General features: G+C 56.9%; 1 protein-coding gene across 4 annotated transcripts; it reads left to right on the top strand.

The window, feature by feature from the left end:
• Window positions 1–790: 790 nt before the first annotated feature.
• Window positions 791–27903, top strand: ALDH1A2 (aldehyde dehydrogenase 1 family member A2). Of its 4 annotated transcripts, none has more exons than XM_032232881.1 (13): window positions 791–1076; window positions 14150–14254; window positions 14520–14660; window positions 16093–16222; window positions 18206–18267; window positions 19339–19467; window positions 19566–19679; window positions 23879–23981; window positions 24252–24436; window positions 24555–24719; window positions 25259–25416; window positions 25500–25574; window positions 25902–27903. In XM_032232881.1, the coding sequence occupies exons 1-13, from the start codon at window positions 960–962 to the stop codon at window positions 25972–25974; spliced, it is 1557 nt and encodes a 518-aa protein (XP_032088772.1). In that variant the 5' UTR covers window positions 791–959; the 3' UTR covers window positions 25975–27903. The 4 variants fall into 4 exon arrangements, with proteins under 4 accessions (XP_032088772.1, XP_032088773.1, XP_032088771.1 ...); XM_032232882.1 differs by lacking the exon at window positions 791–1076 and adding an exon at window positions 13597–13788; XM_032232883.1 differs by lacking the exon at window positions 791–1076 and adding an exon at window positions 13815–13967.

The raw sequence follows: 27903 nt of genomic DNA, 5'->3' as shown, positions 1-27903 counted from the left end.
CGTCCCTGCAAACTCGCCCAAGGGTGTCTTTTCCCCTTGGCGGGTGAGGTGGGGGGGAGAAAAGCTGCTTTCACCCTTTTGTGCCTTCGGGCTCAGCGGGGATTTTTCTTCATCTGCGCTGTAGCTGCTCTCTTTGTTCTCAGCCCCACATTTGTTCCCGTAGGATCTTCCCATTTCACAGAGGGGAAACTGAGGCTGAATTCCCTCCAAAGCGGCACCAGAGTTTTGCACAGCCGCCACCTACACCGAGAGCGCAGTTGCAGCCCTGGAGAGAGTTTCTGGGTCTGACATCTTGATGACTCTCCGCCCCCCCCCCCGTCCGCCCCGCAGTGAGTCCTTAATTAGGTCCCTAAATTCCTCCTGGACGGCGCGCAGGGAGCCCCTTCTTCCCCTTCTGCAGCCTCTCTTAGAGACCGCTGGTCCCCGGCTGGCTTTCGGCTGCGCTGCCTGGAAGACCGAGGTGCTAATTTTCTTTTCCTTATCCCAGGGGAGCCTTCCCCTTCCCCTGCTCTCCTCCCCGTTCCCCCAGCCCCGCTTGCATCCTCCTCGCTCTCCCCTTCCTCCCACGGGGCGTCAGAGGAAGCCCAGGGACGCTGGATGGACTTGAGGGCCAGCCGGGAGGAAGACTTGTTGCCTTTCGAGCCCCTTCCACGGGCGGGGCGGGTGGGGGGGGCCGAGTAAGCGGAGAGCCTCCATTCTAGGTAGGACGGTCCGGCCTCTTTGGCCCTGCCCTCGGGTCCTATAAGAAGCGGCTGCCTTCACACCTGCCTAGATGCGCTGAGGAGGACAGCCGCGCCTTCAGCACTCCTCTTGGGGGACGGGGAAGAAAGTAGATAAAGTCCGCCCTCCCCTTCTCTCTCTCTCTCTCTCTCTCCCCCCCCCTCCCCATCCGTCATCATCATCTTCAGCCAGATAACGGGGACAGAAGTGCGCTGGGAAAGGCAGAGGCAGGAGAGGCGATGACTTCCAGCAAAATCGAGATGCCCGCGGGAATGAAGGCGGACCCGGCGGCCCTGATGGCTTCTCTGCACTTGCTGCCTTCGCCCACCCTCAACCTGGAAATCAAGCACACCAAAGTAAGTGGCCCCTCTCGCCCCTTCCCCCTTGGGAAGCTTTGGGAACGAGGAAGCCCTTTGGATGCTGAGCCGCCTCCAGAGGGACCTTCCCCTCTGCAATTCCCCCCCGAGTTTCTCCGGAGCCTTGAGCACAAGCAGTTGGTGGCTACTGAATCGGAGAGGGAGACCCCCACCACAATTCTTGTAAGAGAGAGAAAGAGAAGGAGAAGATTGCTTTGCATTTCAGTCTCCCAGTCTTCCTTTTAACCTACTACGTCAGATTTTTCTTTCTTTCTAAGAATTTTTCTTTCTGAATGTCATTTGTTCTAGATGAGTTTGGGGGAACTTATTTGTTCCTTTGTCTGAACCTTGTTCTTTCCAACTAAAGCTGCAAATATTTTGTTTTGTTTTCTGTTTAAACTGGTCAATTCCTGGAGGAGATGCAATCCAATCAAGCCTGGCGAATTTGGAAGGAGTTCTCCTTTGCGGAGCTGCTTCTTAAAGAAACAAATAGGAGAGACTATCAGGGAAATGCTCGTTTCTTGTTTTTCAGCACTTGGAGTTTTTCAAAGGTTGAGATAATTACCCCAAATTGAAGTTCTAGTGGCCGGTTTAAATTTGCAACGTTCTGGCTGTGAAGTCCTGTTTATATTTCACAGCGGTGTTGGACATGATCTTCTGGGAAGATGCCTTGCACAGGTTTCAGGGTGATTTCATCTGGGTGGAATTTTGCAAGAGATGCTCCCACTAGATCATAGCCTAAAATCAAACCTTCCTCGTATTCTAATCCTGAAATGCTTTAAAAGGAGATCCGGTGCTTCAAACTTGAACAAATAATTGATCGCACTTGAAGAGAAGTACCGAGCTGGAGATAGGATGGTTATGAGGTGTGTTTTTAGTCCCATTTGCTGAATAGCATTTTACTTTCAAAATGAATTTCTGCATTTAGTAATTCATTTACCACTTCTTTTAAAAATTAAGCAATAGCTAGGCTAAGCAGATTAAAAAGCTCTTTTGTAGCCCTGCAGATCATTTGGCTCAATTATCCACATTCATCTTAAAAATAAACCCTTCGGTTTGTTTGCAGTATTTTTTTTTAACACCCGCTGTAAATCACTGAGCAGATTCCAGGGAGGGAATGCAGGGAGTCCAGCCCCAGTGAACTTTGCAAAAGCAGCTTGTAGGTCCTCTGGAAATCAGTGGGGTCTGGGGCTGTGGGTCCCCCCTCCCTTGGATGTCTACCACATTTGCTTAATCCTTTTGTCTGAAATGGAATAGGGCTTCCTGGCTAAGCAGGGGGTTGGACTAGAAGACCCTCAAGGACCCTTCCGACTCTGTTTCTTCTTCCTATTTAACTGTTCGTTTTAACTGGTGGGGCCAACATTAGTGCCCCAACACGAGTTCTTTTTTCTGACTTTGACCAGAGCCCAGAATCTCTCCAAGTGTCTTGAAGTATCTCCTCTTCTGACGTATTTCTTCCCATGAGCGTTTACAAATGGCTAACGTGGTTGCCCTGGCATCTGGGTAGCAGAAAGAAGGTGGAGCTGTTGGTCCAGGCTTGCAGAGTGCCCGGCATTCTTCCTGGGGGTAGAGCTCTGCCCTCAGGCCCCCCACTTCAGGACGGAGGTTTCCGGCTGCCTGTTTCATGCAGGAGGAAGTCAAGGCTTCTGCTAATCCCTCCGGGGTGGGCCGTGGGCAGGATGGTGACTGGCGGCTGCACTACGAATCCTAGTGTCCTCCCCTGTGGGTTGTGGGTCATGAAGGATGGGGCACCTGGCATTATAACTTAGCACACCTGGAGAGGTTCCTGCAAGTGAGGCAATGTGAAGCCAGAAGGGAGGACCGGAAGAGGCAAAATTGCCACCTGGATCTGCTTTAAGGGCCCCTTGAACTCTGGGGGCTTAGTATAAATGGGGGTTGAGCTGGTGCAAAGCTCCAGAGGAGGGAGGTGTCCCAGGAGGAAGGTCATGCCCCTTGGCAGAGGAGGCTCAGGCTGTCCTGGGATCCCCCAAGCCGAGCCAGGTGGGACCGGACCCTTTCCTTCCTGCAGAGGCTTCCCTCCCGCAGATGCCCAGATTTTGCTCTACAGAGCTCCATTTTGGGTGGTGATCAGTGGGACGGTCCTCTTCCCAAGGTCCCCAGAGAGAATCCGAAGGGAAAGGATGAAAGAAGCGAGTTATTCCTTGATTCCCCACCCCCATCCCGGGTGTTTTCCTTGGGCTCCCTGCCTCTCTCGCCCGGATCCTCCTCTCTCTCTCTCGGCTTCTTCCCCCTGGGCAGGCCTGACAAATGATTTATAGCTAATTGGAGCCTTTAATCGAGGGTCCTGGCTCTCTGGCCAGACTCTCATCCAGGCCCAGATCGCCTTTCTCACTTTGGGGAAAGAAAAACAGTGAGGGAGAAAAGAGCCGACTGGCTTCCTTCAGGCGTTGGGCTCCCTTCGCCCTCTGAAGTGACAACTTTTCTAAACAATCCTCTTCAGAAGCAGAGTTGGGAAGGCGGCAGAGGCTTCCCTCCTTGGCATCTCAAAATCTCTCTGTGTGTGTGTGTGTGTGGTTTCTCTTGCTGCTTCCCCTGTAGGAGAAGGCAGGGAATCCGTGGGAGGCTCTGTGCTCGCGTAGCCGGCCAGGCCAGGCAGCCTTCCCACACCGGGGCCTGTGCCTCAGTCAGGAGCTGCATCAGAGGGTCTGGAGCACCAGAGCCCTCGGCTCCCCCCAGGCCTTTTCAGCGGGTTTTGGGCAGGGCCCCCGCCAGGGAGAGCAAGGGTCTCCTTTGGGGCTTCCAGGGGCTGCTGGGCAGCGCCCTCCCTCGGATGCCCCCCTCCCACCCTCCGGCCGATCCCCCTGCCTGCCTGTGGGGCAGCGACATTTGTTCCCCCATTTGTTCCCCACAGGCGCCTGCCAAGGGAGGGCTGGGAGGTGGGAAGAAAGGAAATATTTTGCTGACTCTAGAAATGGTCGCCTAGAAGTCTCCTTGTGTTAAATAAACCCAGCCTATCGAGAGGAAGGAAGGAAGGAAGGAAGGAAGGAAGGAAGGAAGGAAGAAGGAAGGAAGGCCTCCTTGGTGACTCACCAGTCTTGGACACATCGGCTGTGGGACTGAGGCTTTGCTGGAAGAGGCTGCCCAAAGAGGAGGCTCCCTCTCAGCTGCAGCTGTGCGGCTCCTTCTGGGCTCTTGCCAGCCCTAACCTGGGGCAGGCAGATTAATTGGGGGTCAGTCCGCTGGAGAAAGGCAGCCATTTGAGGCTGGGGGGGCTCAGGGTGGCGGGGGGAGCACATGGACTGTGTGCTTCCCCTTTCAGAAGCACTTTGGGGCCCTGGACCTGCTTCCTTCTTTGCTCTTGGGGATTCTGGGGGGAGGGGAGGGGAGACGGCTGCATCTGGACCATTTGCAAATGAATTCCAAGGGTTTTGCTTGGCAAGGCTTCCCAGGAAGTGAGCTCCAGGACATGTGTGTGCTTGTTTGCAGACAGCATAAGTGGGGAGGCGTAAACTATTGGGAGCAAAGCCCATCTCCATCGCCCAGGACTCCAGCGAACGGTAGGCAGAGGCACAGAAGTCCTGGAGCCGCCCAGAAAATGGCAAGTGGCCCTTCAGCAGGGAGCCAATGCCTCTCCATGACATCAAAGGAATCCCTGTCTGAGCCATGGCTCTTTCGGGGGGGGGGGAGCTGTGCCTGCAGCCCCCACCTGTTTGGTTGAGATTCTCTGCCCTGGAGCTCTGGCTTCCTGGCTCTGCCAGCTGCTCTCTTGGGGTGGCCCCTCACGGGAAGAGGGCCCAACTAGCCCTTGGTCCCAGTGGGAGGGGAGGGGGCTATACTACACATGGCTGTCCCTTCAAAAACTCCTTTGGCTTCATTTGAATCCCACCTGGATTGGCAGCCTGGCTGCTCCCATTTCCCAGCCTGGGGGCCCCTTTCACATCAGTGCTGCCCCCTAAATGATCCTTCTTCAGGAAGGGCCCCCAGGGGTCTCAGATAGGATGAGGCAGGATGGCTGGGGTGAGAGATGGCCTCTTGTGGACCTCAGGGGGGGGGAGGAAGGGGAGAGAAAGGCTGGAGAGATGAGCGTAGGCAGGGAAATCCTGCTCCCTTTGCAAACCTGTTTCTAAATGGCAATGGTGGGACCAGTTAGCACATCTGGCCTGGAGAATATGACCCTTTTGTCCAGCTGTGATGTGGAGGCAGGACACATGGTTGAACCCCTTCCCCATGGTGGATATGGGGAGCCAGCCAGCTCTCCTTGCAAGGGGGGCTGTGCACCCCACCCCCCCAGTGTGGCTGCTGGGACAGGCTGGGATAAACAGCCCCTCATTGGAAGACAAAGTGTGTTATGATGGTGGAGACAGCCCTGTTGGTCTTCCGCCCGCTCTGTGCTCAGGGTGAAGAAGCGCCAAGGGGGGGGTCTGCAGGAGAGCCAGTGCCCCCCCCTTCAGCTATGTAAACCCAGTTAATCACTTTCTGGAGCTCTGCTGGGAAGAGAAATCACAAGCTTAGAGTGGGTGGCTTCCAGTGGGCAGAAGTGAGGGGGGCGTTTTTTTTTAATAAAAAGTTTTTTATTGTTCATTTACAAACATAAACATTCCATCGGTCTACCTGCAATGTGTCCTCTGGTTACAAACATCTCTGTGCAACATCATTCACATTTTCCATCTCATTCACATTCATATAACATTATTTCACTAAGCTTAATATTATAGTAGACACGTATAGTAAAACATTTAAACATTAGAATGCTCTCCATTTTCTTCTTGATATCTTATAATAATAATAGTTTAAAATTAAACATCCTTATTCTCATTATACACACACACAATATCCTTTTTATTTACATCTCTATCTTAATATATTTTTACTTACTCTTTAATCTTCATTTCCAAACTCCTTTTTTATTCTCCAGCCATTGATAAAATACCTCCCATATCACATCATATTCAGTTTGTTCTTTCTCTCTAATTGCTAATGATAATCTGTTCATTTCTGCACATTCTAATAGTTTTCTTATCACCTTTTCATCAATTTCTCCACTTTTCTAATGTTGTGTAAATACAATTCTAGCTGCGGTTAATACATGAATAATCAAATATACATTCCACAGGTAAAATTCCTAGTAGAAATATTTCTGGTTTCAGTTCAATACACTGTTGTGTCATCTCTTCCAACCATACCTTGATTTTTATCCAATACTTTTTTACTTCTCCACATGTCCACCAACATTTCCAACATTTAGCTGATTTGTCCTTAAACATTTTCGCCAACCTTGCCAGCGGTAGATGCCATCTGTAAAACAGCTTATACAAATTCTCTTTATATCAGTTGACATTAATTTGTAATTCCTATCCCACAATTTCTGCCATTTATCTAGTTCTATCGTGTAACCAAAGTTTTTCGCCCATGCTATCATCATCTCTTTTACTTGTTCCTCTTCCAGTTTTATACCCAATAAGTAGCTGTACAATTTCTTTATTAGTTTTTCTTCTGTTTCTCTTAAGATTTTATCTAGCTCCATTAATTCTTTGTAAAATCCCTGTATTTTAACATTTTTTTCATATTTTGACTGTATCTGCACAGATGAATACCACATTATATATGTGAAGGGCAGTGGTGGGTTGCAAATATTTTTTACTATTGGTTGGGGCACTTTATCTGTTTTTATGGATTTCGTTGTTTTTGTAAAGCATCCAGAGTGGCTTGAAGTTGAGTTGGGCAGCTGTAATGAATGCAAATGGTTAATTAAATACATGATGGGATTAAGGGTCCTGGGGCCTAAACTGTATCCTTCAGATCCTGAGGAAGGTTTCCTTGCTCTTCTCCCTCTGAGCAACTCTATTAATTGTGAACCATGACTTTTCAAACACTGCCGGCTACTAGAACTGGCGGGGCCCTGGGAGGGCATCCAGACCAACCTACTTGTTACAGCCACAACCCTCCCGACAGGCAGCCTGGTTCCACCAGCCAGGCCAGGCCCAGCTGGGCAGGCCAAGAGCAGGATCAGCTGAGCTTTCACCCCGACTGGGCTCCCTGTCCAGCAGTTGTCAGGAAGGGAAATCTGCCCACCCCAATCTGTTGGCCAGCTGATTCTCTTCCCCCGCAAGAAAGGGCTCCAGCTCCAGTGCAGGCTGGACCACCCTCCCCATCCTCCCCAGCTGGCAGGTGAGCAGCCAGGGAGGCCCATGAGCTCTGTTTGTGCCGGCTGAGCCCCAAAGCCAGTCCGTGGCCGCTTTCTCTGCCTTTCTTCTAAGGACGGCTGGGGGCATCCCGGGGACCTGCCCCCCCCTCCAGCTTGCTTCTTATGTTTGGCTGTGGAGAGGATGAGGGGAGGGGGCTGGGGTGGCCTCCATGCTGGCTCAATGGACTCCAATCTCCGAACTCCATGCAGGGAATTTGCTTCCTTCTTAAGTTAAACCCAGGCTCCTGCATTGTGGCACCCGGAGTAGCAGGGCTGGCCGGCTGCAAAGAGAAAGCCGCAATGTGGCCCCATGGCCGTTCTCGGAATGGCTGGGATTGTCTGCCTTTGGCAAGTGCCTTCCCTGGCCCAGGACGCCTCTCCATCGAAGGGATCCTGCACAGAAGAAACAGCAGCGCCGCCAAAGAAGCAGCCACCATTCAAAAGCAGCTTCTGCTCCTCTTCCCATTCCCTTCGGAGCCTCCGAGCGGGGCCCTCTCTCCCTCCTGCCCGGGCCCTGCTTGGCCCCTTCAAAGGGCGGGGAGGCTGTTGGACACAGCCGGTGGAAATGGCAGCCAAGAACTCAGCCTAATGGCGCAGGTGAGAGGCGAGGGGGAGGGGCAGGAACCAAGGACAGGCACCTCTGGCACATCTGGGCACATCGAGGGGGGGGGAGGTCCGGAGGAGGCAGACCCTCTGGGCGGGCAGGCACCGTTCGGCAGCAGGAGGTCCCCGTCTTCTCCTCCTCCTCCGCGCTTCGACAGTTGCGCTGACGGAAAGCATGGAATCCCCCCCCCCCCCAGTTTATAGCCCGGAGTAGCGGGCCGCGTCTCCCCCCCCCCCCCCGCCGTCCAGGCGTCTTTGTTGCTTGCTTGGGTCTCTGCTCTCCTTCCGCGGAAGCCACGGGGGAGCGGAGCGGAGCGGGTGCCGGTGCCAGGGAGAGCGGGGAGCGGAGAGAAGGCTCCGGGCAGGGACCAGCCGCCCGAGGGAATCTCTCGCGCCTTTGTAGGCTTGGGAACCGGAGCAGCGCCTGCAGCTGAATTGCGGCAGGGAGGCCGGTTCCGAAAATGGGCATGCAAGGGGCAAGGCCAGGGCAGCCGGCCTCCACCTGGCCTGCTCCAGACCAAGGCCCTCCGGTGGGCTGGCACACCCGGCCTCTAACCCTAAGGGAGGGAGGGAGGTTTGGTGGAGTCCGCAGGTGTCCTTGGGCTCCGCGATCCTCTTGGTCTTCTCCCTTGCAGGCCCTTGAATGGCTGCTTTCACAGCCAGCCTCGTGGGGCTTCCAGGGATGTTGCCAATTCGTTGCCTTCTGGTGTCGCCTTTCCAGCAAAGCCGTTTTATTTCTAATATGTTTCTGCTGGGCTGTTACACCGAGGACCCTCTGGAGGTCCTTGGCACAAGACCCCCTGAGCAGCCCCCCCCCCCGAAGCTCACCCACCCCACCCTTCTGGGGGGCTGGAGGGGGGGGGCTCTTGGAACCGGCTTCCCCAGAGATCCAGCCCCTCCCCTCTCGAGGGCCTCCTGGAGGTTCTTCAAAAGGAGCCTTTTCCCAACAGCTTTTGTGCATCTTTTGCTTTTTATTTTTAGGCTTCTGATGAGAATGGTGGTTAATTCATTCTTGTAGTTTAGTTTTTATTTCCTTATAATTCAATCTTACGAGGTAGGTTTTCATTTTTCTTTCTCATTCCTTGAAGACTTCTGAGAGCCATGAAATTGTGGCAAGACGTACGGTTAATGAATAACTAAGCAGCAAAGTTGGGAGACAGTGTCAAAATGAAACAGCCCCCCATTAAGGAACGCCGTGTGGACGGCTGGAGAAGGCGGCAGGATTTATCGCCCCAATATGCCTGAGACGCGCATCCCGGTTCTCGCGGCAAGACAAAGAGCCCGTCTCTGACCCACACGGCACCCAGCGCTCCTCCCTCACCAGCCTGGGCAACTTTTCCAGCTGTAGGGAAGCAGGGAAGGCTTTGGACCACCGCTGGGTGAATTTCAGATGAACATTAGCTTGTAGTCCGTCTCTGTGCAACGTCGCCTGGATCCCTGCCAGAATCAGGAACGTGCCCAGCGTTGGGCAGGAAAGAGTGGAGGGCCCGGGTTCATGGAGCCCCAAGGGAGACCCTGCTGGCCACGAACGTTTGTCAGGCTGCCCGACTCAGACGTTCAGGAAAGAGGGGGTTAGGTGCCCATTCAATGCCCTCATGGAAGAAAGGGCTACCACCACATGGCACTACGCCATGCCTCATGCGTTGATGGTCTGTGGAATAAGCCAGGTTCCCAAGTTGTGTTGAGCCAAAGCCAACAGCCAAGGGATGCGTCCGGCGGTGCGAGGGGCTTGCACTGGTGCGGAGGGCCTGTGACTCCCTGGGTGCTTCGGAGGGTGGGAAAAACCCGGCGGAGGGAAGGAGCCTTTGGTTTCTGCATCAGGGGGCTGGATCACCTTTTGGAACCAGCGCTTGGACAGCTCCGGGAGTCCCCCCTGCAGCCCCCTCTTTGACCTGCCACCCTTGGCTGAGCCTCCAGGCCAGACAGAGCTGCAGCAGTGGCCAGGCGGGAGGGAGGGAGAGCAAAAGGCTCTTCCTCTTCCTTGCTCCAGCTGTGCAGCTGCAGGCGCCCCCCCCCATTCCTTCTCCCCCCCCCCCCAAGGCTGCCTGCACAGTCCTGGCCAGTAAGCGGCCGGGATGTTCTCCACAAGCACCAGGCGCTGTTTGTGAGGAAAGTAGGCCAGCAGCTGCAGAGAGCAGGGCCAGGAGCTGCGGAGGAGGCCACAGGCCTGTCTGGGCTCACCCAACCTTCTTCCTGGGGGTCGGGGGGGGGGGCTGAGGGGGATGCCTGGGATGCCCACCTGAGAAAGCCCTCCTCTTGAGGACTTGGGCATCCTTGGGGCTCCTAATGCCAGCCAGGCCTGATGCGTACCCCAAAGGGATCACGGGTGGCCAGCGCCAAGGCCCCATGGATCAGCAAGGATCCCACCTGGGCGGATCCAAAGATCTCTGAGCTGCCTGCAATTCAGTTCCGTCTCAGGGCAACTGTGATGGAGAGACCCCCTTCCGAACACTTCTGTGGCGCTGCCACCCGGGCCAAGCTCTCCGCAGAAACCCTCCTTGGCAACTGCCGGAAGATGCTTTGGCCCCTCAGGCAAAATCTTGGGCTGGGGGCGAATTGACGTCTGCAAGCTTGGCTTTTGCAGGAGGAGCGCTTGGCTGTGAGGGTGGTTTGGGCCGGGGGGCCCTTCTTTAGGACCGGCCTGGTCATAAGCCCCCCCCCCGCCCCCCGGATAGGCTCGGCTTGGGAAAGCAGGAAAGAGGCCGGCTGGCTGGCAGAGCAGGGGCTGTGTGTGCTGGGCCGTTCTGTGGGCTGGGCCTCCCCCAGGTCAGGGGGCTCTGCGCTCCTCCGTCTCTGCCCTATCAGACCTGGAGTTTTTCACTTCAGAACTGAATCTTGCTGAGCTGAGATCAAACAGGCAAGGTGGGCGCTCGGCCGGTGATTTATCACGCGAAGGAGAAGCATCGGGCCAAAGGGGCCGGGAAGGACGGAGCCAGCGGCATTCCAGCCGTTCCTCATCTCTGTGGAGAAAGCGGCTCCCAAGCCAGGCGGAATGGAGGGCTCCCCCCCTCCCCGTCCTTTTCCCATGGCCTGCCTTTGTTTTGCTTTTTAAGAGATAAATATTGAGAGAGATTGTGTCCTCCCTAAAACGATGAGGTGTCCTCTAGTAAAGAACGGCATTTCCAGAAGCTGATTATTAACAGGAAGGCTAGAATTACTCTCTTCACCTAAAACAACACAGAGAGGCATAATTCAACCCTGTGTTACTGAAAAGGGGCCCAATCCACCAGGAAACTCTCCCAGCAGGGCCTGGTTGGTGTCAAGCTGCTCCCTGCAAACAGCCGTTGAATCCTAGGAGTTGAATGAGATCCAACGGCTGGTGGTTGGGGGCCTGCCCTCCCTCCTTGCTTTGGGAATGGATTCTTTCTCTGTCTCCAAAAGTGGGGGTTCTGGAGTGATGTGCAGAAAGTCCCCCCTTCCTTCCTTCCCCCTGACTCGTCCCAAAGGGCTGCTTCCCTCCTCCTCTCCGCACCGGGAAAGGACTGATCTTCCCAGGGGAAGGTGGAGGACTACTTGGAGGGGGGATGTCCCATCTCCCCTGCTCAGCTGAGCTCAGGATCTTCCCTTGCGTGGAAGTGGCCCCATGTGGATCAGGGCAGCCACCAGGCCCACAGCAGAGAACAACTTCTCAGAAGCCGGGAAGCAGGGTGGCTCATCCTTAGGAAGAGCACCAGAGTCCATCTGCCCAGAATGAGGACAGGAAGGCTGGAGCATGGCCAGAGGCGCAAGTGCTGGCCCAGCGTCAGTGGGATTATGAAATAACCACCAAGGGAAAGGGAAGCTGCCGCATTTTTTGCGTGTTTTCAAAATTGTCCCAAAAAAGTACCGTTATGTACTCAGCTCCAGCCGCAGGATGGACGCTTGGGGCCAAACAGCTGTGATTCCTCCAGAAGCGTCTCTGGCATTCGTGCCCCTCCCTCCAATTTTACAGGTTTGGCCTCAAAAACTCTCAGAGGATCAAACATCGTATGAAAAACGAATCACTTGGATGGAACTGAAACTGTAACCAGCTACTAAATAAGTGAAAACTGGGAAATTCTGATTCATCCAAAAACCTGCTTTTCCCCCGAGGGGGGAGGGGTTGGGGGGGCTGTTATTAAGTGGATGCTGAAATCCCTTTCCTGTACAGAAGGGGGGAAATCCTTCTGGAATGTCAAAAAGCTGAAGGACGGGGCTTACTAAGACCAGAGAAAAGCAAGGCCCAGGGAAGCACATTCAGTCTCCACTGCTGACCACCGGCCAGGGCTCTGCTGGACGTGGGCGGAGGGTCCAAGAGGCAGCCCAGCGACATCACCCCTAGCGGCACGGAGAGGATCGCGCATCCCATGCAGAGCACGGAAGAGTCTCCCAGCAAAGGAAATGGGAGCCAGAGAGCGATGGGAACTCTGGAGCCAAATGGATGGCAATCTCCATCTCTCTTTGCAAAGTTCTCCCTTTGGGAGAAACGGCCCAAGTGAGCCAGAAGCATCCGGCGGCCTCTCCGAGCTCCAGGCCACAAAGAGGAGCCATTGCAAGGTGATGCTTTCCGCTGGTTCGTCAAAAAGAGTGGAAGATGTTTTTGCATTTGAAGTTATTCCATTTCTCTACCCTTAAAACTGGCCACAATCCCATTGACCTGTGGCCAAGAGAGGGACGATGGGCACCAGGTGGCATTTGCCCAGCGGGTTGGAGCAGCTGAGGGCTTCAGTCAGAGCCCAAGGGACGGAGTTGGGGGCCCGAGAGCTCTTTGCACCCACCCTTTCCAGGATGATCCCCCCCACATACACCAACCTGACAGAAAGAGCCTGCCGCCAGAGTCAGGGCTTTGGATGACAAGGCCCGTGGCTAACTGCTACTCCCCTTCCCCTTGTTTTCTCACTCCAAGAGCTGTGACTCTGGGTTCAGCCCAAAACACCCGTCTTAGCAACTCTTGGGAAACCTGGTTAATCAGTTACCTTCCATACATTCACCAGCACGCACTGTGGCTTAAGGCTGAATTAAGCTGTAAAAATCCCCCAGCTGATTTATGACTGCAGCTAGCCTTAATTAACCCTGATTCCAGGGCAATTGTGAGAGCTTTCCCCCTTGAGAAGGAACAATGCCCCCTCTGGGCGGTGCCAATCTGGGCATGATTTACAGAGGGGCCCTTTCTCCCTGAGGCCGTCCCTTTCTTCCTCTGGGCTGGGGAAGAGCTGGATATAATTCACTGATAGCAACATTTGCTGTCAAATAGCCGCCTTGATTTAACGTTGCCCACTACAATGGCAGCAATAAATAAGAGCAAAACAAACCAGGGGAGCGAAAACCCCACTTGAGGCTTTGCAGGGATCCCCGTTCACACAATGTGTCATCCTTGTCCGAGCCGGTGGCATTTTTACGAACTGGCCCTAATGAAAGTCAGATCAAATGTGCGGCTCTCGGCATTTCATCAACGTCCACTGGAGGTTCTTAAAAGTCCTGCCAAAGCCTCATTTATCCTTGGAGAATCCTCCAAGCAGGGAGGAGGGGGGGGGGCTTGTGGCGTGGCACTACCTGACACCAAATGCCTACAACTCCCCAAGAGTGAGTTATTTCAGCATGAGATCGGGCTTGTAAAGCCGCCAGCTGCTGAATTTCAGGACTTGGAGCCTTTCCAAGACGTTGGATGAGGAGAGAGTAAATATTCCCCCTTCGCAGCCAGATCGAAGGCAGCCCATTTACAGGAAGGAGCTGGCAAAGACTGAGTTTTGTTTATACAACGTCCTGGGACAGGAAGAAGCGAATGTTAACCATTAACAGTAGCAACTCCTCCGTCGCCTCTTCCTGCCCTGCGAGACTCCAGGCCAGGAAAAGCCCGTTGTGTCCGTGAGAGGCAGACGCCCGAGAGGCACCCCTGCCACGCTCGGCAGCCTCGAATGGGGAAGGTCCCTTGGGGGGCTTTCAGCCTGCTTGTGGCCGGTTGCTTTGGGGAGCATCACCCCAAGGAAAGCCGGATCCACTTTGGAGGTTCGGGGGGCAGATGGGGAGCCTGAGGGAAGGACCCGAGTTTTCCCCCTCCTCCAAGCCAGGCACAGCCGGGTGTTCTCTGCCGGTTGCAAGCCGTCCAACAGGGCAGCCTCCGTCCTGGCTCCCAGAAGGGAAGCCTGAAACCAGGGAAAGCAGCCTGGGGAGAATTTGGTGCAAGTGTAACTACGACTCCCATGACCCCCGGGGAGAAATAAGGGATGCTGGGAATGGTAGTCCTGAAAGGGCTCCGGTGGAAGAGGGGGGCTGGGTGGGAAAGGCCCCTCCGGGTGCCAGGAGAGGTGAGGGGGACCTCTGCATTTTAGCCAGAACCAAAAGGCCCATTTTTTTCTTGCCTTTTCAGATATTTATCAACAATGAGTGGCAGAATTCAGAGAGTGGGAAAATATTCCCCGTATTTAATCCTGCAACCGGAGAACAGATCTGTGACGTGCAAGAAGCTGACAAGGTAAAGATAAGTGGTGTTTCTAGCCTGCCCTTGCGTCTCCCCACAACACCCCTGTGAGGTAGGTCCGCCTGAGAGAAAAATGCCCAGATGCCAACGGCCTGGCCGGCTCCGTGGCCGGAGAAGAGCTGACACCCCCCCCCCCCATCTCCCCGGGCCCCGTCCCAGAATGCAGAAACGGCAGGTGGCTGCTTTCGGGGGGGGGGGGGGGTCCAGTTGCCAAGCGAGGGGGGGCCTCTCTAGCCCACCTGCTTCTCCCATTTCCCAGGCTGACACAGACAAGGCGGTGCAGGCTGCTCGGCTGGCCTTCTCCCTGGGCTCGGTGTGGCGGAGGATGGACGCCTCTGAACGAGGACGCTTGCTGGAGAAGTTGGCTGATCTGGTGGAGAGAGACCGCGCCCTCCTGGCTGTAAGTCCAGCGGGTGGGACATTGTGGGAGGAGGCCAGAGGCTGCCGAAGGAAGCTGCCTTTCAAAGTGCTCCTCCTAGGCTTTCGGGGGAACAGAAGGAGGAGCCAGGGTGCGAAAGGCTGCATCCCGATCCCCCCTGGGCAGCTCTGGGTCGTCCCCCCCCCAGGGTGCCCAAGAGCCGCTAAGCTGCATGGTCCAGCCCACGGTGGTGGAGCACGTGGTGAGAGCCGACATGGTGGCATAGCTAATGTTATTTTCCACACGTCAAGCGCTTTGAACTAAGCCAGCAAACATCTTAATTCCAGCTTTGTCAACACTTAAATCATCTTACCACCAGCAGACGCTGTAAAATCACCCCAGGGGGAAGGGAGGGGCTCAGCAAATCAGTCGGCCGCCGGCCGGTGGCTGCGGTTCCTGAGCCAAACCTTTGTTGAATTTGTCCGCCACAGATGCCGCTGCTGCCGGCCTCACCGGCAGGGAAAGGGAGGAGCCACCGCCCTCCTGCGCTTCAGCTGGATTTATGGCTCTCGCCCAGCGGCTTCCACAGATGCGTTTCCTCTGCCGCAACCTTCGTGGGCAGATAATGGGGGCTCTTAAAAGTGATTTAAGCCATGGCAGCGAACATTTTATGGGGCTCCTTAAGAGGAATATGGGAAGATCGCCTCCACCAGGGCCCGCGGCGTCTTTTGATTGGCTTGGGGCCTTGGTGGGGAAGGGCACGGGAGCTATCTCCACTGCCAGAGGAGCCTCGGGCCGCAGCTGGGATGGGCATTCTTGAGCACCCTCTCGGCTCTCCCTGGAGGGACCATCCGCCTCCTCTTTGGGAGCTGCCACCTGGCAGCTGTTTGGTCCCAGCATCCAGAGGGCCGGAGGACATCTTGCCTGGTGCTGAGGCCGAGAGGCTGCTCGGGGTGACCTGGGCGGGGGGCAGCCCTCAAAGAGGAGATGGGTCGCACCTCCGGCCCCTGGGGAGCCAGGCTGCTTCGGGGAGGGTTCACCACTTTTCAGGGGTACATGCCAGAAAACTGCTGCCGGAAAGGCTTTGAGGAAAAGCCTGTGGGAAAAGACAGCACAGAACTGCCTGAGCACCTCAGCGTAAGCCTCAGCCGTGTCTCAGGACTTTGGTCTTGCAAGCGGGGCCTCCAGGTGAATCACACGGGGCCCCACCTGCCTTGACCTGAATCAAGGCTCCTGGTTAGGCCTCTGGCGGCTTTCGGCCGTTCGATGGATTGGCGGTCGTGGGAAGCCCTGTGCCGCCTCCCTTCGCGTGCACCAGGCCCTGAGGGCATGCTGGCTTGGCCCCGGCATTGGCGGGGGAGCCCTGTGTGCAGAGCCCCTCCAAGAGAGCCGTCCCTGCCGGACCCTCCCCACAGCTCTCTCTGTTCCCAAGCCCAGAAGGAGGCCTTGATTCTTGCTCCGCTTGGCCTTGCAGACCATGGAGTCGCTGAACAGTGGGAAGCCCTTCCTCCAGGCCTTCTACGTCGACCTTCACGGGGTCATCAAGACCCTGCGGTATTTCGCCGGTTGGGCAGACAAGATTCACGGATTGACCATCCCGGTGGGTAAGTTAGAATCTGCCCTGCATTCGTTCTGTGGCATCTCTCCAGTGCCAGGTAGGGGCACTGCAGGGGGCGGCCGTCTGCTAACACCCCCAAACTCCTTTCCTCCTCTGAGCCCAAAGGTCCATCCTTCCCTCCTTCAATTCAGAGCCATTTGCCATTTCAGGATCCAGCAGCATCTCCACCTGGAGACGGGTCACCTCTGAGGAGACACAGGGCAATCCTCCGCTAGAGGGGCCCCTTCCATGCCCCTGGTCCTCCTGCGGACCCACTGTTCTCTGGGGCAGAGCCTGCTTGGCGGGCTCTCTTTAGCAGCCAAGCTGATCCCCCCAACCCTCAGCCCCTTCCCCTGAGCCGGAGGAGGCTGGGAAACAGAGCCAGAAGACGAGGAAACGGCCTGATGCTCTCCTGCCCCAGTTTAAGGCAGGATCCTTTTAATTTCAGTGGTTTTATGGAAACAGTAAAGCTTTCAGCGCTGCCTGGTCAGATTCCGCCCGGGAGGGCGATTCGCAGCCGCAGAAAGATCAGCGTTTGGGCAGAGCAGCCTGTTTCTGTCAAGCCCTGTTCCCCGGCCTCACTGACACCCCGTTTATAGGGCCCATCAGGTGGGCAGGCAAGGTGTGGAGAAGACGGCCGGCTTTCATCTCTCTCCTCCCCAGAAAGCCTCCTGCACGAGGGACGCTTATGAAGTCCGCCCCTTATAGATCCCGGGAGTGAGGAAAATAATTATTTTATTTTAAAATAGTCTCCCTGGGAATCGGAGGCTGGCATTTGCCGCCTGCCTCTTGCCAAGCGCCAGGGCCCCGTGTCTCCCAACGGCTTCAGAGCCGCCCAACGCAGCGGAGAAGAGGGCTCCTTGAGAGCTGCTCCTCCTGGCTGGGGGTCCAGAAAGGGCTTCCCGAATGGGGTTGGTCAGAAACGCTCCAGTCCCAAACATCGCTTGGGGGTGAGGCAGCCCCTCCCCAAGAAACAGCTGGCTGCAGCTGCACGGCCTGGTATTGCCTGCCCACAGCTGATGCCCTCCAGATGGCTCTGGCTGCCGACTGGCCTACCCTACAGGAGGATGGGGAGGGGGCTCCGTCTCCTTTTATCTCCCCTGGGCCTTTTCCTAATTAGCCTCTCCGGCCCTCCCCTCTCCCTCCGTATCTGCTCCGGCTTCCTTTCCCCACTCCCTTCTTGCTGATAACTGGCCATTCTTTATGTGGCTCCTGGGAATGCCTTGAAGACATCCCTGCTCACCAAAGCGGATCCCCTTCCCTCCGGCCCCCTCCCCAAATTGCTCAGCGTGAAGGAGCGGGAAACATGGCGAGGCACAGAAGGCCCCGTGGCTGATCCCAGTCAGGCCGGAAACAAGGCTGGACCTCGGATGCTGCCGGGGGTGCCGTGTTTTCCTTCCCAGAAGCTCCCTGGAGAAACGTCCCAGAGAGGCCCTCCCACCTGACCTGAAGGCACGAGTTCTCTCCCCGTTCCCTGGGGTTGCTCTAGACGACCCAGGGGGTGCTGTGCCCGGCATCCCCCCGGATCGGTTGCAGCCTTCTGCAACAAGGCAAGCGATGTCCGGCACTGCCAGGCCCTGCTGGGTCGGTCTCTGAGCAAGACACGCCTGGCGGGCGCCTGGTCGGATCAGCCTCTCCAAATGGAGCCTTCGCAGGCAGGGAGAGGACTGGGCCCCATGCGAAGCAGAAGAGCCAGGAGGCCCACCGAACCAGCCGAAAGGTGGGGGGCTTTGGCAGTCCCCTCCCAAAGGCAGAGTCCCTGGTGGACGGGGGTTGGCTCTGGCCCAAGGGAGGAATGCTCAGGGGAGGGCTTGTGTGGGCCAGAGGACGGGAGCAGCTGGGCTTTGTGGCTGGTTGTGTGATGCTCCCCAGTGTCCCCCTGGAACCGCACGCACATGCACGCGCACGCACGCACAGGGTGTGCTGCGCGTCTCCCTCCGGTTGCTCCTCTTGGGGTGCTGGTGAGAGTAAGCAGGCCCCTCTCTTCCAGACGGAGATTACTTCACCTTTACGAGGCATGAGCCCATCGGGGTGTGTGGACAGATCATCCCGGTGAGTCTCTCTGCTGCACCTCGTATTTATTTTCATTGGAATCGGCTCCCTTGAAGGGGCTTCAGCCCGAGTGTGTTTCTCATTAGGGGCGGCTGGGCCGGGGGAGAGGCAGGGGAAACCCACTGCAGGCGGATCCGTAGCTCTTCCACTGCTTATTTGCACATCTTAATAGAGTTTTAGGGCAGCCTTCTTAGGCAGCCCACAGCCTCCGAATTCCCAGGACCGGAGCGAGCAAAGCCAAACAATCCGACAGCCTTTGGTGGCTCTTGGCCAAGAGAGAGACTCACACAGGGAGGTGGGAGGGAAGGAAGGAAGCAAGTGAGGAGGGGAGGGAGGAAGAGAGAGGGAGAGAAAGAAAGAAGGAAACAAAGAAAGAAGGAAGGAAGGAAGGAAGGGAAGGAAGGAAGGAAGGAAGGAAGGAAAGGAAGGAAAGGAAGGAAGGAAGGAAGAAAGAAAGAAGAAAACTGACACCCTCGTGGAGGTATTTCACCTTTTGTCTTCAATAGGTCCAAAATGTTTGGGGCATCCGGCACAGAGGCAGTGGGTGCCATATCTTGTGCCTCCATTCCTGAAAGGCCCCAGGACAACTGGGCCAGACCTCCCAGGGGCCCCAGAGGGTCTCTTGACCAGTGCAGCTAAAGGGCCACTATTCCCCTCGGCCGCCGGCCGGCCTCTTCCTCCCCTTTGGGCACCAAGCAGAACCGCAGCACTTTGGCTTTATGTTTTTGGCAGGAAGGGTGCCGAAAAGTCCGACAATGGAAGGGGGCTCCCAAGGGGCCCTCTGTTTGTGTGGCATCTGCTCCCCCCCCCTCGTTTCTTGCAGGAATTGGCAATGAAGCTTTTTGGAAAAAGTCATTCCATGTGTCCCCATCGCTTTGCCCAAGTTGTGTTCAGGCTGAGCCCCAGCGCAGAGCGGATTGTGGGCATGGGGCAATCAATGGGGCAGGATCACAGAATTGATTTGCATGCCCGCTGTCCCCCATGACCGTATAAAAGGAGAGAGCATTTTTCTTCTTCTTGACTGAGATGATGTGCTGACTAACTCACAACAAAAGCCTTTTGCTTGCACAGTGGAACTTCCCCCTCCTGATGTTTGCGTGGAAGATCGCGCCAGCCCTTTGCTGTGGCAACACAGTGGTTCTCAAGCCGGCCGAGCAAACCCCGCTCACCGCCCTCCACCTGGGCACCCTCATTAAGGAGGTAAGGAGCCCCCGGCACATACGTGGCCCCGGACCCCCGAGCTCCCCGGCTTTCGCTCAGCCGTGCTCTCTCTCTCTGCCTGCCCCCTTCCTTGACAGGCGGGCTTTCCTCCAGGCGTGGTCAACATTTTGCCGGGATTTGGACCCACTGTGGGGGTGGCAATTGCTTCACACCCAGGGATTGATAAAATTGCCTTCACGGGCTCCACAGAGGTAAGAGTGGGTGCTGTGGGGGGAAGGTGGGTGGGGGAGAAGAAAGCATCACCCCATCCCTTGAATTGGCATTCAGGAACTGAAGCTTTCAGGAAGCCCCCATGGCAAGAAGAGGCCGGGTGCCAGGGGGTTGGTGTTGCGGCCGGTGCTCAGCGCCTCTCCAGCGATGGCAGCCCCTCTCCCCATCATTTCCCAGGCCCTGCGTGTCATTCCCCGCTCCCTGCTCCCAGGGTGCCAGCCTCAGCCCCTCAGGGCACCTTCATGCAGGCTGTGCGGGAAGGGCTTCCCCCGTCCCTTCACGCTCCCTTGGAGTCAGGGGGAGCGACCGTCATGTGTCCTGGTGAATTTGGTGAAGGGCTCCAGCCCGTGTTTGGTTAAGGAGACTCTGGCAGCGGCTGACTTACTGTGGGAAGGAAACACCGAAAGGTTCAGAGCTGCCAATGGCAGCCAAAATAAATGTTCCCTGTCATTTCAGAGGGATTTCGTTTTTAATAGGCCTTTAAAATGAAAATTCTCTGGATTTTGCCCAAATTCGGTATTTGCTTTGAAAAGCTGGTAGCAGGAAGTGAAGAGCATTGCGGGATGAAACAAAGCCATTCTCTCAGAGCCCAAAGCAGGAGCAGCAGCTGGGATATTTTAATCCAACGGGAGTGTAAACTGCTTCAGGTGGCTTTTGATTTCCTGTCCTGCGGAATTCCTGGAGCAGCAGGTCAGCCCCGCTGCTCCCAACCAGAGTCCCTTCCAGGGATGTCGGGAGATAACGCTCCGTGGCCTGCTGGGCCCCCAGAAGCCCCCTTGCTTCCCCACAGCCCCTTTCCGGGGGAGGCTCTGGCTCTGCTCCCGGCTACCCGAGAGGCTCAGAGCAAGACTGACTAGGCAGGGGAGCCTTCGTCTCAGGCCCTCCGATGCCTCAAAAGAGGCCCTGCAGTGGGGCTTGGGTCCCCCCCGGAGGAGGCTTGCTGGTCCCTGGGGCTGGCAGGCAAGAGGAAGGGCTCTGAAACAAGCTTTCCAGCCCCCGAAGCCCCTTCCCCTCGTTCTTTCACTCACCCCGTGGCCCCCGAAGCCCCTTCCCCATAATCCTTGGACTGCACAGGAAGAGACCCTGGGCTGGCACATCTTCCCTCTGCTCCTGGACCCTCTGTGGGCTCCGCTAGAGAAAGGGGCCGCCCAATTCAGGAGGCTCCTGGTGAAATCAGGGTCTCTGCCCGGGCTGGCAACGGGGAGGCATCCCGCAGTTACGGTTTGCGGCTTCTCCCAAGGTGATTCTGAGCAACGCTCTGCCCGCCTGGGACAGAGACAGGTTTGGCTCGGCCTTTCCAGGACCCGAAATGCCTCTTCCTCCCGCTTGGGAGGAGTAGAATGGATGCCCCTCCTGGGAACCTTTGATGTGCCCCTTCCAAGCCCCCTCCCCCGTGCAGGGCTCACCTCCCGCAGGTGGAGGGCTGCGGCCCATGAGCCTCTCACGGCCAGGGACTGTCTTCCCCAAACTCCCTGGTCATGGGTCACTTCCCCCCCCAGCCCCCCTCCCCCATCGCCAGCTTTTCATCTATGGCTCATTAGAGATGGTGCTGCAAACCCCAAGCCTTGTTCTTCCCAAAGACCCCCAGGCATCAGAAGTGGGGGGATGAGCCAAACGGCCAGAGGGACGGTTCCTCCCAGCCTCCCCTCTTCCTTCTGCGGCCGGCTTCCTCTGCAAGGCAGCATTGGATGGAGCTCAGCCTGGGGGAGGCAGGAGGCTTCCCTCTTCCCTTTCCCCTCTGAGGGCAGCTCCTTTGATCTTCGTCCTTCAGCTGCTGGGCACCTGGGCCGTTTTGGAGTTGCGCCCCCTTTCCCCGGGCCCCCAATGGGATCGGGCTGCAAGGTTCGGGGCCAGGCTGGGGCTGTGGACCAAGCGGGTCTCCCCCAAGTCAGTCTTGCTCTGCAGGCCCCACACGGGTGCATCTGTGGGTCATTTCCCTGGGGACATGGAGTGCCTCCTGCCCCCTTTCCATTGCTGAGCCCAGGGGCAGAGGGGGCTTCATGGCCAAGCAGGCAAAAGGGCACCTTATGTGGGGTTGCCGAGTGAAGAGGTGAAGCCTCGGGAGGGAAGATCTCCCCTGAGATCTCTTGAGCAACCGGAGGAGCCAAGGAGAAGGGCTTCCTCTCTGCGCTTCCTAAGCCAAGGGACCAAAGGCCGCAGACCCTCCCAAATCAGGGGGCCTTGCAGGGCGTCGCTTAGGCCTGGCATTCGGGAGCCATAACCACCATGGCCCCTTTTGGAAATTCTTGGTCTGCGGCTCATGGAAGCCAAATGCTGGATGACTGGAGCAGCTGACCTGAGCTGATCCCTTTGGGGAAGCCTTGTGGGGAAGAGACAGCAGCGCACTGAGATTTACTCAGGAAGCACTAATTCATGCTGGATGGCCACATGGCGGTTGGCTCCTCTTCGGAGAGCTGTGTAAATTTCCAGGGCTTAGCTGGAGTTTCTGTCCCAAAGCCATGGCATTGTTGTTTCCCTCTCCAAAGATGATTTACGTTTCCTCACCCGCGTTCTGCCTCCCGTAGACAGAAACTCCAGACTCATCTCAGAACAATTGAAGTTGGATCCAAGTTTACTTTCCCTCGGCAATCCGATGCGGCTTGTGTGCGGAGATGAATGGTGGGGGTCTGGGTGGTGCAGGAGAGACACACCCCAGTGAGGCCGGACTTCTTCTGTTTTGCAAAGCTGTGCTTCTTTGTAATGGTTTTGGTGCAGGGTCCAAGATGCTCGGCCAGGTCCCTCGGCAGCTTCGATCAAAGGCTTGGGAAAGGCTGTGCCCGCCCCGCTTGTGCGCGTGTTTTCTTTATGCCGAGAAGAGCTGAACAAAGCATGAGTTCATCATTAGTCAACAAGAAATGGGGCAGGACCATCAAAGCAAACTCCAGGAGAGGCCAATGTTGGTTCACGCCAAGCAAATGTTTGGAGCAAACAGCTGTCTTGCTGCTGATCATTGCGGCCCTTCTCAGCAGGCACCTCCTGCCTCTTTGCCAGAGACCGGCCAGCCGGCCACCTCCGGGAAGAGCAGCAGGCCTGGGCCTGCACCTTTCCCAGGGCATCTTGTCCTCCAGGCTGGGACACCCGGAGCCAGCCCCCCCTCCCAGGGAAAAAGCTCTCTGCATGGCTCCTGGGCCTGTTTTCAGACCTTCCGGGGTCTCCATCTCAGTGGCCACCTGGAACGGGGGGCCCTTGCGAGGCTAGGAAGTGGCCCCCAGCCATGGAAGCCCAGAAGCCAGTCGGGAGTCGGTGGGTGACATCAGGGAAGCTGGCTTCTTGGTGCTAAGGAAGCCCTTCTGCCTAGAGGGTCTCCTTCTCCAGTCCCACCCTAACATACGTACAGAACCTCCCCTGGCGAGCGACTCCTTTCCGTTTTCCACCTCGGCCCTAAAATGTCCCAGTCGATCCTTCCACCCTCCTTGGCGACAACCCAGTTCTAAGCATCGAGAGGTCAGAGGCTGCCTCTGGGCTTTGTGGTGGCTGGTCTGGCAGGATGAGCTCAGCTGGGCACCAGGGTTGCGCACCAACTGTTGGCTGGTTGAGGGAGCAGATTTCCATGTCAGCCCGAGAGGGGGCTCCTGTTTGCCCAGCAAATGGCCCCTCCTGGAGGCTGGCATAAGCCTGGCGTGCTCCACAAGGCTCCAGGGAGGCCTCCAACACTTGCAAGGGCCTCCGCTTGCCTGGGTCACATTCTTCCCTTTTAACAGAACCATTTTCCATTCGGCCATAAACCACGTCTCCAAAGCAGCTAAAGACAAATTTAAAGCAGAGTTTTTAACTAATTACCAAGAAAGCAATTCAAAACAAACCGGATCAAAGAACGAATGAATGAGGGTAGAAAACAAATAGGATTTTCTCAGCCGACCCCTGAAATTGCATGAATTTATTGGGCTGTTATTTGGTAGTCCTTGGTAGTCAGAGAAACCTCGCTCTGCGCGAATCAAACAAATGCCGAATTTTCACCAGGCCTCCTCTAACCGAAGGCAACGGGTGCCAGCCGGTCTCTGAATAAAAGCTCAGCTTCACCCGAGAAGAACCAGCTTTTCTTCCCAAGACCAGCCGGCCTCCCACAGGCGGCTCCGTACCTCCGTGGCCAGAGCCACTCTCCTCCCTCCTTCCGGCCCATCCAGGGGTTACAGCGGCAGCCTCTGCCCCGGGCACTGGCTCCCCTTCTTCTCCCTTTCAGGTGGGGAAGCTGGTTCAAGAAGCCGCCGGCAGAAGCAACCTGAAGCGGGTGACGCTGGAGCTCGGGGGGAAGAGCCCCAACATTATTTTCGCAGATGCCGATTGTAAGTTGCCCCTTTGCAGGCTTCTCCTTTCTCTCCCCAGAAGAGAGAAATAATGTGTAAAGAGAAAAGAGATCAAAGGCCAATCTGCAGAAAAAAGAGAAAGGAAAAAAGTTCCTTTATAGCAGTTACAAGTGTAAATTAATCTCTTCTTCTGTGATAAGCCACAGGATGCCCTGGCCTTTCAACCCCCCTCCCTGGCCCAGCCTCCCCCCTTGGAGGGCCGGGCAGGGCGTGCTGGGCGAGGCCTCAGGGGTCTCTCTGGTCTTGCAGTGGAGCAGGCGGTGGAGCAGGCCCACCAGGGGGTCTTTTTCAACCAAGGCCAATGCTGCACGGCCGGCTCCCGCGTCTACGTGGAGGAGCCCATCTACGAGGAGTTCGTCCGGAGGAGCGTGGAGCGGGCCAAGAGGAGAGTTGTGGGGAGCCCCTTTGACCCCACCACCGAGCAGGGGCCACAGGTGGGTGGGTGGGGGATGGAGCCCCACCCTGAGCCAACCGCCAGGAGAGGCTCACAAGGGCAGGGCGGGAGGGCAAGCAGGGCCAGTGGTGCCACAGAGCCTCCCCTCCCCTCTTCAGATCGACAGGAAGCAGTACAAGAAGATCCTGGAGCTGATCCAGAGTGGCGTGGCTGAAGGGGCCAGGCTGGAGTGCGGGGGGCAAGGACTGGGGCGCAAGGGGTTCTTCATTGAACCCACCGTTTTCTCCAACGTGACTGATGACATGCGCATCGCCAGGGAAGAGGTACCCAGCTGACCCCCCCCAACTCCCTCTCCCCCTCCCCTGCTGTGATTCCAACCCCTCTGTCGGGCTCAGCCAGGCCCCCAAGGCCTCCCGAGCTGGGAGGCTACAGGGCCCTGCTTGGCTGTGGAGCTCCATCCAACATCTGCATCTCTTCCTGGAAGGGCCACCAAGAAGCCCATCACCAGGGACAGCTGAGCCTCTCTTCAAGTGGCCGGAGGCGCTTCTCCCGCCCCTCCCTGGTCCGAGGAGGCTTCACCGGGGGCTCCCCAGTCTTGCAGCTTTGGTCTCTTGGGGGGGTTGTGTGTCGCTTCCTCAAGGGAACATCTCTGGGGCACACCCTTCTCTGCCATCCCATTGTTGGTCTCTGTTCCCTTGCCCCAGGCTGAGAGCTTCACCCATTTCTTTTGTGTGTTGTCCTTTCCCATGTGCTGCTGGAGCCTCACACGGGGGTGTGGGGGGGCTACAAATCTTCCTGGACTTCTTCCCATCCATGACTGTCCTCCTTCTGTTCTCCCCACTTCCCCTCCTCCCCCGTGAAGATCTTTGGCCCCGTGCAGGGAGTCCTGCGGTTCAAAACCATGGAGGAAGTGATCGAGAGAGCCAACAATTCCGACTTTGGCCTGGTGGCTGCCGTCTTCACCAGCGACATCAACAAGGCGCTGGCCGTCTCCTCTGCCATGCAGGCGGGAACCGTCTGGTGAGGCTGCGAGCACAGCTGGGCAATGGTTTGGTGGGTGAGGCGGGGGCCGCCCTCACGCCCCTCTCCCTCTTTTCCTCCAGGGTCAACTGCTACAATGCCCTGAACGCCCAGAGTCCTTTCGGGGGCTTCAAGATGTCCGGCAATGGAAGAGAAATGTAAGCACCTTGGATAGAGAGTGGGCTTGCAGGTTCTGAGGAGGGGTCCGGGGGGGTCGCAGGGGCTGCCGATCAAGATGGATTTGGGGGTGGGAGAACTGCTACTCAGGAGGATTCCCTTTTTTCCTGGAACTGCCCAGCTGGACGAGAGTGCCCTGGCTCCTCTCTCCTTCCTTCGGGGGCCCTTGAGTCCCAGCTGTCCTTCTTGGGGCGGCCCTGCTCCTGCCCGTGGGGGGGGGGGGCTGGCCCTGCCCGTGGCCCAGGCTCCGGGTGCTGGTTGGGGGTCCTGGGCCCGGCCTTGACTCCCCATCTTCCTTGTGCGGCCAGGGGAGAGAGTGGCCTGCGAGAATACTGCGAAGTGAAGACGGTGACCATCAAGATTCCCCAGAAGAACTCCTAAGAGGAGGGGGCTGCCCAGCACCAGACGCGCCCCTGCCACTATCCAGAGGGACTGAGCACTCAGGAAGTTTTAAAAAGTGACACTGATGTTTGTTTTTAAAATAACATCGCAACCAAGTTCATTATTCAACTTGAGGGGTTCTTCTCCACTGCTGACACCGCACTCCTTTGATCTTTTGAAAGGCGCTCGAGCTGGATGGCCGATTCCCCTGCTGAGGGGGCTTTTCCTGGGGAGGAGCAGGCAGGAGGCAGCCCCTGGCCGGGAAAGCCGCTCTGCTTTCTGGTCAAGGCAGGCAGCAGCCTGGGGCATCTTGTGGGCACCCGTCCCGCTGCCTGTGCCACGGCCTTGGGAGGCTCTGCTCGCTCTCCTCGGGGAAGGAAGGAGGGGCCTGGCCAGGTGGGCTTCCTGGGGGAGGTTGGAGAGGCGGCAGCCACTCCTCCCACTCCCTCTCCTTCCCCCAGGGGTCACCCAGAGGCAGCCCCCCTCAGCAGCCCTCACTGCTGCTTCGGGGAAATGGGCTTCCTGGAACCTCCATGTGCTCCCCTTGCCCGTTGGGGGAGGGGAGGTGCTTTCCTCCCCTGCTCAGGGGCCTCCGTGTTTCTCGGGGAGCTGACTCCCAAAGGCCCGGCCCCCCAGGCAGCCCTCTTTGAAATGGCTCCCCTGGGTGGCCAAACAGCTGCCCCACCAGCACTGGCTGAGGGTTTGGGGAGGACCCTCCCCCAAAAACCTCTGCCGACTGACAGCCTCAGGAGGCTGGAACTAAAAGGGGCAGCCAGAGACCCATCCTCCTTGGCTGCTTTCTGCTTGAAATGATCTTGGGCAGAAACTTTTCTTCCAAAAGAAGGAGCCCTCAACTCACTCAGTGGCCCCCTGAAGCCTCCCCCCTTTCTGGCTAGGGAGCCCCTGGGAACCCCATGGCCAGCCACAGCGCAGCGCTTGGCCAGATCTGGCCAGGCCTCCCCAGGAACTGGGCCAAAGCCCAGGATTCCCTCTGAGGCTTTGGGAGCCCAAAGGCCGAAGGGGCTGCGCTGAGCTGTGGCTCTTGGGAGGACAGCTGTGCATTTTCAGCTGCATTCAGGGGAGGGGTCTCCCCAAGGAGTCTGTGTCAGAAACACCTGGCCTCTTCGGAGTCAGCCAGCGCCCAAGACTGGCTCCAGGCAGCCCAGGGGCCTCCGTCAGCCGTGGGACTCACTTACCTTCCCTGCCGGTGCGCAAATGTGGGCACACTCGCTGCGTCTGCGCGTGTGCACTGCCTTCTGCGCATGGGCAGTGCGCGCGCATTATGTTGGGGTGGGTGGGCGGAGCCTCCTGCAGCCGCCGCTACCGGCTCCCCCGAACTGGAGAGAACCAGCTGAATTCCCCCTCTGGTCTCCATGGCACAAGACAGGGTGCCCCCCACCCACCCAGGCCACATGGCCCAGAGCAGCAGGCGTTTTCTAGGCAAGCCTCATTGCACACAGATGGGTGTCCATGCAGGTGCCCTCCATTTCCACCTGCCTGGCCCAGGAGAAGCTCCCTCCGAGTGCCAGGGCTGCCTCAGGCCTTTCGGGGGGTGGGGGGTGGGCAGCGCTCCCTCTGGACACTCCCCGCCTTCCAGTGTTTTCTGCCAGTGATGCTTCTGCATCCTCCGTCCTTCTTCTCTGTCAGTGGTGAAGCACAAGCAAGATACAAGTATTGTTCCTGAGCTGGATAAGACGAACGTCACGTCCTACAGTGTTATAGCAGAAGGTTGTGGGGTTTCTTTGTTTTAATGTTCTAAGAAGTGAGTTTTCTTCTTCTATCCAATATTCGTGGTGAAAGGAGTGTTTCTCTTTCTCTTGTGTACCTTCAGAAAGACCTGTGCTAGCAATAAGCATTTATGCTCTATACTCTGCATTATACGTGTGGTGTCAGTGTGTGTAATTCCAAATAAACAATTATTATGAAGTC

The sequence above is a fragment of the Thamnophis elegans genome, chromosome 16, assembly GCF_009769535.1.
Source record: "Thamnophis elegans isolate rThaEle1 chromosome 16, rThaEle1.pri, whole genome shotgun sequence".
Taxonomy (NCBI): Eukaryota; Metazoa; Chordata; class Lepidosauria; order Squamata; family Colubridae; genus Thamnophis; species Thamnophis elegans.
The sequence above is the reverse complement of the archived record's forward strand: the minus strand, read 5'-3'. Positions and strand labels throughout refer to the sequence as shown.